This window comes from Cyanistes caeruleus, chromosome 20 (assembly GCF_971803275.1).
Source record: "Cyanistes caeruleus chromosome 20, bCyaCae1.hap1.1, whole genome shotgun sequence".
NCBI lineage: Eukaryota > Metazoa > Chordata > Aves > Passeriformes > Paridae > Cyanistes > Cyanistes caeruleus.
The window spans coordinates 5,991,742-6,003,766 of record NC_141720.1 but is presented as its reverse complement, the minus strand read 5'-3'; the positions used below and the strand labels follow the sequence as shown (position 1 = coordinate 6,003,766).

Sequence of the window (12,025 nt, the reverse complement as noted above, 5' to 3'; positions counted from 1 at the left end):
AGGGGAAATTACTCCAGACTTCTGCTTGAGCACCAGCATTGTGCTCCCGCTGAACAAGACACAGACACGGAACAGCTTCTGCCATTAAGAGCTCAGAGTCACAAATAACAAGATCCTTTCCCCAAACAGCTTGGAACCTACTGGTGAGGCACTTATTCATGTTTCCCTCCCTGTCAGTGGGAACAAAACACAGCCTGGTGCCCAGTGAGCAGCTGGTATTTAACTGCAGGAGCCACGCTGAGGGCAGGCTAGGCTTGGCCAGCAGATAATTCGAGCTCTGTGAGGAGCAGCCCTCCTCCCAGAGGTGACAGCAATGACTGGCTCACTGACCTTGACTTCTCCAGTGAGTTCTGTGTGGTATAGCTTAAGAATGTCCATTATTTTGGCTCTTGCCCACACACACAAATCTGTTGTGCCTGTGCAGGGCCCAACTGCCAGCAGCACCAGGGTCAGGCTGGGCTGTCACTGAGCCCTTTGGGGGGATGCTGGTGTGCTTCATCTTATTGCAGGTGTGCCTTAGGGTGCTGATCATCTCCTAATAACCCCTTTAGACTCCAACAACCACTGGTCCTCTCCAGCAGCTGCACATTGCTTCCAGGAGAGCTGGCTCCTGGGCGAGAAGTACCTGTGACTTTTACCATATGGGCAGAACTGGTGTGTGCTGGAAATCCCTGAGCAGCTTTAGCTCCCTCAGAAATGACAGCCAAGGCACTGCAAGCAGATTGCCTGGAAGGTGTTCCTAGCCTTAGTTTGAGATTTCATGGTTTTTTAAATTTGACATATTTTCTGTCTGGGTTAAGAACTGACATAAACTGGGCATGTGGTGGGAGAGGTTTCTCTCTCACACCTCCCTTCTCTCCCGGGGGGCTGCTTTGAGACTGTCACTCCACCCCAGCTGCTCACTGGGGAGTTGCAGCCCCCATCCCTCCCTCTGCAGTTGCTGCAGGGCGTGCAGACTGAGCTGCTGATGTAATTTCCCATCTGCTATTCAATTTCTGCCTTGTTTAAAACCACAGTGGAGAGGGGCAGAGAAGCCCCTTTGCAAACAGGGGTCATAGGAGCACTCCTGGTCTCTTACTCTCTTACTCTCCTGCTCTAGATTGGCAGGATTTTAATGATGCCTATTTTGATATGTGCTCTGCAGCGCCAGGTTTGTATTTCACCATCCCGACTGTTTTACACTTTGCCTAGAAACAAAGATGACAAAGGAGAGGCAGAGACATGCTCACCTGCCCAGGACTAATTGTAACAAGCCAGGCAGGGGAGCTGCCATGAGGATGGGATGCATTAGCCCCATAAAGAGCTGAGATAAAAGAGCTCTTCATTATTCCCTTGCAGATTGAGTTAAGGCTTCCGACAGCATTCAGGCTCACTGGCCTGAGTTACAGTGATTTAATTTTACACAAGTGTCTAATGTGATGCCCTTTCCACCAACACTTCTGAGTTGTGGTGTCATTCCAGTGTTTGGTGCTGTGCCAGGAGCTCACAGCTATCAATCCCCAGCGGTGTCTGCAGATCTGGGTGTTCAGTGGAGCACTGCTTTTGTAGGTGACTCAACATGAAAGGTTGATCTGGATTCTGCAATGTCTACTGCATTATGCCAGCATAATGCAGAATTGCACTGCCAGGCCTGCCTTCTTGGCTTTTGTCCTGCTCAGTTGATGAGCTCTCAAAATGTGGTCTTTCCCTCAAGCTCTTGTCCTCTACACTTCTGCAAGGACTCCTAATTCTTAGTTCAGTTTTGCTGCTAGAGAAATATCTTTCAAAAGCCTTCTTTAGATCTTGTCCCCTGAAGTTGTTGTATGGTACCAGGGCATTTTCCAGGGCACAGGAGCACCTTAGCCAGATGAATCACTGATATTTGAAAAGACTATTTTAGTAATTTTCTGTTTCCTACACCTTCACCATGATTCCATATAAGACAGTATTTCCAGGACATGCTTCTTTTCACTGTGAGGTGGTGCTGGGAAGGAGCAGGGAGTCTGAGGGAGGAAGAGGAGCAAGCTCAGGTGGCAGGGAGAGCTGGAGGTTGGAATTCCAGCAGCTTTGGCAGTGCTGTGCAGGAGTGGCTGTACTGCAGGACAAGAACAGGTTGTCCACTGGCAGGACTGTGGGGTCACAGGATGGGGACAGCAGGTGTTACCGGTCAGGATTGAAATCCATCAGCTCCATTTCCTGTGCTCCCATTGCCTCGACCTGTTTTTGTTTCATTATTTCTTTTTTTCTTTATTCTACTTTTTGGAAGAGAGTTATAATTCTTTTGGGGAAAGGCAGCTGCGTTAGCTCTGTTTCTAAATGGAGTTTTAAATAGTAGAGGAAATCTGAAAAAAGGTGCCCAAGACAGGTGCAAAGCAACTCCTTCCTGCTGACACATTTTCAGAGCTGCATCCTGTTTAAAGGCTGGCCCAGGGGTCTGCCTTGGCAGGTGAACACAGGACTTTGCCTTGCAGACAGTGTGGGAACCAGCTTCATGATGTGCAAATCCTGCATTGTGCTTCTTGTACTTATAGCTTTCACTGAAGTCAACCACTCCTTTCAGTTGTACAGCTGAAATGCCAGCAGAAGCTGAATAATTGCTGCAAAATGACCAGATTTACAAAAAGTGACAACTGCTTGTTTATCAGGAGGAAGGGAGGGATGATCACAGTGCCTTGTGCATGACAGCATGTTTACAAGAAGGCCTTGGTTAGTCCTTCCCATGACACTTAAATACATCAGTTTCTCCTGCTCTCAGGTGTACAGAAGGGGATTCTTTCTCTGTTTTACATTATTCAGCACACTTCTGATCCTTAATAATGGGGGTGGGTTTGTAGCAGTCTTTCTGTGGCACTGGATGAGATCCTCCCCCTCCAACACTAAAATATTGTAGCAGTAACTAATTCTCTGTCAGGGCTGCCTAGGCTCACCTGTATGGGTTTCTTCATAGATTTTGGAAGGAATATTGTACAGATGGAAAGGTTCTCTAGACAAGGTTTGATCCCATTTAACATTTCTATTGAGCCACATCTCACAAAAGCTTGTGAATCAGTTGAATTTGCAAATCAGAGGTGGTAAAAAGGGATGGGAACAAAGGGTGTTGGGTCTGAGCTAAGGAGGTAGGAAGATGTGGTCAGTGGCACTCTTGGAAGTATTTTGTAAGTATTTTGTACCTGGATTGGCAGTGGCATTTAAAGAGCTAAGGGAGAGGCACATCCAGTCTCACAGGTTCTCTGATAACAGTTTTATCAGCGTGCTAGAAAGGAGAAACATGTTCAAGAAATCCTGGTTCTAGAAATCTTGCTGACTGCAGATATGTGACTTACTACAGACACAAGAATTGTTACAGATTTATTGTCAAGGTACACTCCTAAATAGCAGACTGACACTATTCTGGGGGGTTTTTTTGTGACTTTGGACATTAGCTGTTGAGGAATATTCTCAGAATTACCATGGATTACGTGGGGATATGGGCTAAGCATCAGTAAATGAGACTTCTCAAGTTGCTGTTTGGAGACCTCACTGGTTCCAGAGTGTTATCAGCTGTGTTTGTGGGCTGTGATGGTGTTTGTTGTGTGCTGGCTCTCCTCAGGATGGGTATTTGGGTTTGCAAGGTGGTTGGCAACTGTGTGAGCTGCCTGGGAGCGTGGATGCCGTTCTGAGAACCAGCAGCTGCCTGCTGCCCCTCAGCTGAGGTTTGCAGAGCAGGGCAGTGAGTGTGACCTCTCTTTGCCTTGCAGTGATGGCCTACATGCAGTTTGTGGAAGACTACTCAGAGCCACAGCCGTCCATGTTCTACCAGACCCCTCAGAACGAGCACATCTACCAGAAGAAGAACAAGTACCTCAGGGAAGTCTATGGGATCAATGACTCCTTTATCAGCTTAGACCCCTCTCAAGACCTGGCACCTCCTCCTGCTCTCCCACCAAAGCAGCGGCAGCTGGTGAGTGATATCCCAGGGACACCTGGCAGGGCCACCAAGCTGCCAGGAACAGCTCTGCTCTTCCTACTCCTGCTTTCTGACAGGCAGAGGTGGTGGGAGGATGTCTCACTGGAGTTACCACACCGTGCTCCTTGGCAGCTTGTGAACATGGTTTTAGGCATTTTGCATCATGTACGTTTTGGCTGCTTTCTAACCCCATGTTCAGACCGTTCCCCATAAGCTTTGAAAGTCCTGAAATGCCCTGAAAATTAAATGTTCATCTTCTGCATGGCAGGGCTGAATCTGTGCCAGGCTTGTGTAATGACAACTGCTTGGAAGATTTTAATGCACTGAGCAACACTGCTTTCAAGAGATTGCTGCACTGTTGTTCCCACTGTTGTTTTGAAACTGTTGTCAGAGATGCCACTAATAATACCTGTTTAAACATAATAACTACTTTTATGTTATTATGCACAGACCTTTGGTATCTTTGGTATAGCCACTACTTGTGCATGTTTCCTTCATGTTGGTTCCCTTGAGTGATTCAGGATTTTACCTGTTTCAGTGTTCTGCTGGCCCCCCCAGGCTGCCAGCATGGAAAGGCACATCCACCTGTGGGTGGTGGGTTCAACAGCACAGAACAGGCCATTTTCCATGTTGGGGATGAAATCCTGACCTCAGTGATGGCAGCAGCAGTTCTGTTTCTGACCTCAGTGGAGGGTGGGATTGTGTCCCATTTCCTTTTAAGGGTTTTCCTTTCAGTTCTTTTCTCTCTCTTTTTTTCTCTCCCAACTCCAACCTAAGGTATTTTGTTTATATTAATTATCTTATTTGTTCTGTTTAAAAAAAACCTCTTTTGTTCTGATGTAGCTTACTTAAATTGGTCATGGGATTAACAAAATGGGAGGAAATGTGAGAACAGAGTCGTGGTCTTAGGATTGTGAGGATGACTCTTCCAATATCTCTTCATGTAGTATGTGCTAAAGTTTGACTGTCCCAGGGTGTTACTTTTTAACTCTGATTTTGGGATTTCCATAAAAACATTCCTGTGATGCAAATAGGAAGTCCTAAAAAGATAAAGTGACATTTTTTGGCTAAGCTGAACTGAATGTTATGCATTAATTCTTTGTGGGGACAAGACCTTAAATGCTGGCATCCCATTTCCTTTGCAGGGACACTAGAGAGTCTACAGGACTCATTTCTGGAGGATCAGACAGGGTCTGTGGTCCCCATCAGTAGGACCTAGAACCTTTGCAGTCCTTTGCCTGCTTTCCCTTCCTGGAGGGGGCTGCACTTCAGTGATGTTTCCTGAGGTGACTTGGGCTGCACAGTCATGATCAGCAAAGCACAGATTTTCTGGAGCCACTGTGCAGAAGGGAAATTCTGCTCCTGTCCTGAATTTGTTGGCTGAAGCAAAGCATTTTTTTTCTCCCCTTTAATCATCATCTGGGCAGCCAAGATTGCACTGCTTTGCCTGCTGGCCATTCTTGTCATTTTACAAGCTGATACCATCAAGGTATTGCTTGCAGTTCCCCTGAAGCAAAAGTTTGTTCAAGTGCAGCCTCTCACCCTTCATCCCTCTTTTGGGAAAGAGGTGCAAGCAGGTGATGGCTTATTCAGCAATCCCTGTAAAAGCTACCAGACTCTTGTTCCTCTGCTCCTGCTGCCCTGGGAGTTTTTGATTTGGCAAATCAGCTGGGCACCAGCTGCTCTAGCAGCAGCAAGTTTTGCTGGATGGACTCCTCTATAATATAATAATGAGGAAGTTCTTTCTTGTCAGCTTCAGATCTTAATCAAAAATAAGATTGTTTAAAGTATGTTTACGTTGTATGTTTTATTCACCAAGTCTGAGAAAGCCTGAATATACCTTACCCTCTCTCAGTCTCCTTACCATAGGGGAATTCAGGAGAAATTCCTTGCCAGGATTTGTCTCTTACTGTGTAATAGCTGCATCCTGTGCAAATGATTATAATCTTGGATTGGACAGAGAAATGGCAGGATGTCACTGTCACCCAGTCTCACAGCAGTACCAGTGAGGATCCACAGCTCACACACCAGAGGCCAAATTCCCAATCTGCGGGTTGCCAGAAAAAAATAGCAGTGTGCAAGAATTGTGTGCTTAGAGCCAGTTTTCCCTTTGGGTATCTGCCCCCCACGCCCCAGGGAGAAAAGGGCAGCGAGGAGCAGCTTGTCTGTGCCAGTAGCAGCTGTCTGCGGGTGAGCGGGGAGGGGGAGGCAGGACTTCATTTTTTAAGGGATTTGTGAAACAAAGAAGATTTGAATTGTGATTTTTGTCCTGCCTCTTGAGATCAAGAAAGGCATATTGGTGTGTCTGGCTCTGATGGGCTCTGTGAATAGCTGTTTGTTTAGCCAGCCATTATATGCATTGTTTTACAGTTAGCATTTCTTGCCCTTTATTCATCACCTTTTCTGTGCTCTCTTTCTCTGTGTCTTGTGTCTCCTGCTTTCTCCCCCATCCTCAGCAGGCCTCCTATGCTGCTTCTTCTTTCTCCTCTGTCTCCTACTGTGTCCAGCAACCTAAAGTGCCCTTCACCCCCGAGGACTGCGGTGCCACTCAGGGCCTCACTATGTCAGTCTCTAACTCCTTTCTCAGCCGGCACAGCTCCTTTCCTGTGCACTCGGTGAGTTCTCTCTGCTCTGCAACACGTGGGTATTGTCTTACTGCTGATCACTTGTGTGCAAATTCTGTGCTTGCCCTCTCAGGTGAAGGTGGAAGATCCTTTGGGGGGGATTTTGAATTCCTGTAGTCACCAGCCAGGTGGGAGAAACGGTGTGTAAATCTCACCAGGTGTAAATCTCAGTAAGTGAAGCCAGGGGAGGTGAAGTTTGCTTTATTTTACGTGCCCATGTTGGGATTTCTGGCAGGGGACTGAGGAAGGAGAGCTGGCCTGTGTGCCCAGGCACACTCCCGTGACCTCTGTGTGCCCCAGGCTGCACACTGGAGCTGCAAAGTCTTTTTGTCCCATTGCATAATGCCAATGATGTGGATGAGTCAATTAAAGGCTGCTGTATGAGCCTGGCCTTGGGAGAAATAACAAGATGCCATCCCCAAAATACATGGATTTAGTCAAACACGTAGAACAGGGGCTGCAGCTCTTTAATTTTTTTTCTAGAAAATGGCCTCTACTAGATCTTCCATCTCATTTTTGCCTGTCTGCTTTACTTCACATCTCCATGGTCCCAAACAAGCTAGTTTGCTTGTATGATTTGCTGATGGGTGAGCAGGGCTTTCTCTCCTACAGCACTTGTGAAGAGACAATGGCAGGAGGAGCTGAAAATCATTTAATTAAAAATAGTATTAGAGCACTGCTTAAATCTCTGATCAGCTGCTTAATTTAAATGTTAGTAATAACAAAGTGTTAATATAATGAAATTAAACTCAACCATGGGATTCCACCAGCTCATCAGTGTGGGGCTCGTTTGCATGTAAAACTATGTGGTTATGCTCTGATTGCCATGTGATGACAACTGAGAATACACTATTTTTTGACAGTGACCTGGATGTTTAGTAAATTAGGCTTCTTCTGGAGAAGAAATTATCAGATGAGACTTGAGAAGATTCAGAAGTGTTCAATTAGTTTAATATTAAATGTTTGAAAACAGTATCCTCCCACTGTGCCACTGCTATCTTCCCATTTCAGCACTTACTCATTCTTTAAAAATTAGTGATAATCACTGGTCCAAAGAAGAGGAAAGTATTCAAGTGCTTTACAAGTAGAGCTACTTCACAAGCCACGAATGAAAAGCTTTTGGCTTCCACTTGTGTGAGAGAGAGCAGTTTCACAGCTTTGCTGCACAGATGAAAAGGCTGAGGGGTGGCAAGGTTAGTGTTGGCAGAAATTTGTGGTAAACCGTTCTAATATTTGAAGTAAAAGTCCTGAATTGTACAGCTCTCTTACTTGGTAGTGGTCCTTGCAAGCAAAACATGGAACTGTAGGACCAGATAAAAGTACTTGACTATTTTTGATTTAATTGAGAGGCTATAAATATGATTCTATAAGGTTCTAAAAATACGTGGGCACTTTGATTTAAAAAAGCGTCCTTGTTGGATTAAATAGTTACCACCTATTAAATTGCTCTGACCCGTTCTCATCTTACTTTGGACTAGATTACTGTGAATATATTATTTTAAGAAATAACTTCATTAAAAAATCCTTACTCATTTTTGCAAGGATTTGGTGAGGGGTAAAATAAATGGCTGGAGCATGAGGAATAATGAGACAGTGCACTGTCAAATGCATAAAGGAAATAAGCTGAATTAAAAATGGTGATTTTTCCATTAGGCCTTTAAATTAGGATAATTTCATAGTTTCTCATTACTCTATCTGGTCTATTTTTTCACAGCCAAAATGAGATTTTCACTATGAAACTGTCTCTTTGAGCTGCAAAATACCAATGTCCTTACATGCATCATAGCTGACCCATGTAATACTGTAACCATAGTTTATCCCATTTCCCCTATCCCTAATAAAACAGAGATGTGAAACAGCTGTGGAGGTTTGGATCCTTCCCAGGGTGACACCCTTGTTCAGTCCACTCTGTGAGGTTTCACTCAAGGGATGCCACGAGCTGCACCAGTAGCACTTTAGGATGCTGCTCTGCTCCTCATGTTCTCTTGTCTTCATTTCTCCTCTCTCCCTAGAGAAAGGCCACTCAAGTGAGCGCTGGTGAACAATAAACCTGGCAAAAATCAGTGTCAGCTGCCACCAGCCCCAGGGAGAGCACACCTTTCAGACATGCTAGCTGAACAGTTGTCCTCTTGTGTGCCCAGATTGCAGCAGTGGATATCAGATCTTAAATTATATGTCTCCTACATAAATTGTTATTCATTCTGCACAGGAAGGAAAAGCCTCCTTGAATCAGTACCAGGAAGTCCGAGCTGCTGAACTCGATGGCTGTGTCCACTCACCCAGTGTCAGCAAGGCTCTGCAAGCGTAGCCAATTTTCAGAAAGTGCTCCATGCTTTTTTTCCTTCCCTGGAGACTGGCCTAGAGAGGACACAGGAGTCCCTCTGGACATGTCCCTGTCACCATCTGTTCACGTGCCAGCAGCAGGGAGGCTGAGCTTGCACCATATTCTGCTTGTTATCCCCTCAACTCTGTGCTCCAGGTGAAGGATTAGTGCCTTACTCCTGATTTACACAGCTTAACAAGACTGTTTTCAGACAGCAGAAAGGAGGTGAAGTTGTTCAGAGCATCTTTTAATTTTTAATGGATGAATTATTCTGGAGCCCTGACTCCTTTCCCTCCAATCAGCACTGTAGGGGCTGTTGCAGCCCAGCTGCCACCACTGCTCTGTCAGCCCACTAATTGTGCTTTTCCCTCCTTTGCAGGAAATTGTGTCAGAGGTAATAGCTTTTACTGGAGAGAGGCAGATCTTGAGCAACTGGATCAGACCTCATAGGTTTGGCAAGTTGAGCTGTTTTTTAACAGAGTCTGACTCGTGTCTGGCCTCTGTGCCAGCAGGGGTTGTGTTGGTAGTGTGGGCTGGTGTTTTAAGGAATTGCATTATTGCCCATCCCATGGATAGCTGAGCCATTAAATCCTACACTGAGGGACAACTGGACTGTACTGTCAAGAATAATTCATGGGATTCCCACCTCTTTTGAAAGTTCTCAGCAGTGGGAAAGGAGATTTGCAACAAGAAGGTATTGTTGTTGGTTATGGTTAGCAGTAGTTTCTCTCCAGCTGATGATCTCCCTCCCTTCTTGTGAGCACAGAGCTACTGTCCCTTGGTTTAATCAATCCTTGTGCTGTTTGCCTGGAAATGGGTGGGCAGGTATCCGAGCAGCAGGAATAATCAGATCTTGAAATCTCATTACTTCCTGGCAGCTGAAGAACTCTGCACTGATAGAGGAAATCATCTGGTGACGAGCTCCACTGCTGCCCATCCACACATTTTCCACCAAGGGCTGCAGAAAGTCTTGTGGAAGCTTTTCCTCCCTGAAACGAGGAACAGTTGTATCTCCAAGGCATGTACATGCCATTAGTGGAAATTTGGCTGCATCCTTCACTGTGAAGAAATAAGTTGCCTTTCTCAAAATGTTGGTTTTTTTCCTTACGTTTTCTTTTTAATTAAGAAACATTTCCAGTAATTTTCCAGGAACCAATTGGCTGTCAGATTCCAGCAGAAGGCGCAAGTGATTTCCTTATGAAAGCTCCAGTTCAGCGCTTCTGTTCTCACTTGTTCTCACCATTCTTGAGCAAATTGAGCAAGTGCACAGAAAATTCACAGCAACTGTTTTTCTTTCTTCTGTGCATGCTAACGTATGTTCAGGAAAAGGGGGGTCAGATAAGTGATTAAAGGCGTGCACAACGCAGACATGTGCTTCCCATGTTTTCCCTGCCTTGTTCCCATTCCTGTAGCTTGCTTCCAGCCTGCAGCACACACCAGGCTCTGGCCCTCAGCAGAGACAGAGCTGTTTCCATTCATATGCTGGGAGCCTCAGTCAAACCACGGCTGGGAAGTCATAATGTGTTTGTTCGTTTCTGTCCTAAGGTTTTGGCTCCTTAATTTGGAGCAGAGGGGAAGGGGATTGAAAAGATTTGCATCCCTTTAACCAGCTGGTCTGACTTAGGTATTGTTTTGCCTTTCCTGTTTAGCATTCCTTCTGTGTTTATGTTCATTTCCATTACCCATGGCAGGCCTGGACACTGGTATTAATAGTGCTGTTGCCGGCTGGCATCACTGGATCCTGATGCTGAAAACCACTTCCTCTGGGGGTTTATACATTTTCCTTGCAGTCAGAGCACTGCAGGTCTCTGTAGGTCTCTCTAACCAGTCCATATTGGCTTCATAGTCCACACACCCCTTGTTTTTCATGTGACTGATTTTTTAGAAGCCTTGTCTTGGTCTCCAGCCTCCGTCTTTTCCAGAGTTGCCATCTTGGCCTGGACACTTTGTCCACAAGCTAAAGAATTGATGTGTAGGTGCAACTGAATTCTGATATTTTCCAAAGAGGGATGCATGACAGCATAATAAACAGGTTAATAAATCTTACAAATGTTTACTTCCCCTGCTACCCCCTTATTTGTTTTGTTGCAAAGATGTGCAGGAATCTCTCCTCCACAAGGAAAAGTTTGAATTTTGTGTTTTATTGTGCAGAAACCAGGAGACACAACAAGCCCCATCCATCCCTATACTGTGCTAGCCATCAATTAAAACCAGGGAAGTCAGACTCTGTAGCCAGGTCAGAGGCCTTGCTGAGAAACATTCCAGCCTGAGGAGTTGCTGCCTTTCCTGTGGCAGTGCTTGAAGCCATTCTGTTGGCAGCTTGTGTTTCCAGCCATTCATTGCAGGAGCATTTCCTTCCTCATTAGCAAAAGTACCTGGAAGCCCAGCATTGTGTCATGAGATAGGAAGTCTTTTCCAATAGCTGTCTGTGCAATTGTATTTTTAGGGTCTAATGACTTTGCAACACCCAGTATTTTGTGAACATAATTCTGTACTGTTAGAATTTGGGCACCCGGTTCTGGCATGTTGCCCATGTTGTTCCCTTAATAACATTAGCATAGGAGATCTGAAAGATTGATTCTTTCCTCTGATAGCTTCGTACTTTGGGAGTCTGATGCTCTACCTGATCAGGGAGTGTCTGGCAGGATAGCAGATTAATTTGGCAGAAGTCCATAGGGTAACTGAGAAGGCTGTGCTTAAAAGGTAAAGACTGTGTCTGCTGATGCTGCAGATGCTCTCTCAGCCATATAATTGAATTCAACTTTGGATTTGGGCTGGAGACTGCTGTAACTTGCAACCACTGACTCTCTGCATATATATCCCTGTCTCCCTGTTAGCAGTGGTCAGCCATGCCTAGTGAGTGTGAAGAAGCATCACTCCTGAAATAAGTTTTCTATTAGAGTGCTTATCTCCTGCCATCTAATCCAAATAAACAGCCAGAATGTTACTGACCTTTGGGACATCCTGGAACACGGCTTCTAATGATGGAAAGCTGTTCTGAAATATTCACTGTTGCAAAAAATCAAAGGCAGCAAATTGAAAAGGTTGAAAGATGCTGTCTCTGGGAGACCTCTGTGTGTCACAGTGTGTGGTAAATGTTCAGGGCCAGGCATGTTTGCTTCCTGCTGTTCCCAGGAGACAAGACTGCTCCCA

At 45.4% G+C, this 12,025-nt stretch overlaps 1 protein-coding gene across 7 annotated transcripts in view; it reads left to right on the top strand.

Annotated features, from left to right (window-relative positions):
* RAPGEF1 (Rap guanine nucleotide exchange factor 1) overlaps positions 1 to 12,025 on the top strand; it is an 84,148-nt gene that overhangs the window by 50,515 nt on the left and 21,608 nt on the right. For 4 of the 7 annotated variants that reach the window (XR_015278112.1, XM_086857854.1, XM_086857853.1 and 1 more), the window contains exon 10: positions 3,717 to 3,919. Coding sequence is in view for 6 of the 7 variants with exons in the window: in XM_086857854.1 (XP_086713980.1) it covers positions 3,717 to 3,919 (203 nt within the window). In the remaining variant the exon portion in view is untranslated. Of the gene's footprint in view, positions 1 to 3,716; positions 3,920 to 6,381; positions 6,541 to 12,025 lie in introns of all 7 variants that reach the window. The other 3 variants (XM_086857852.1, XM_086857850.1, XM_086857851.1) reach the window with 2 other exon arrangements.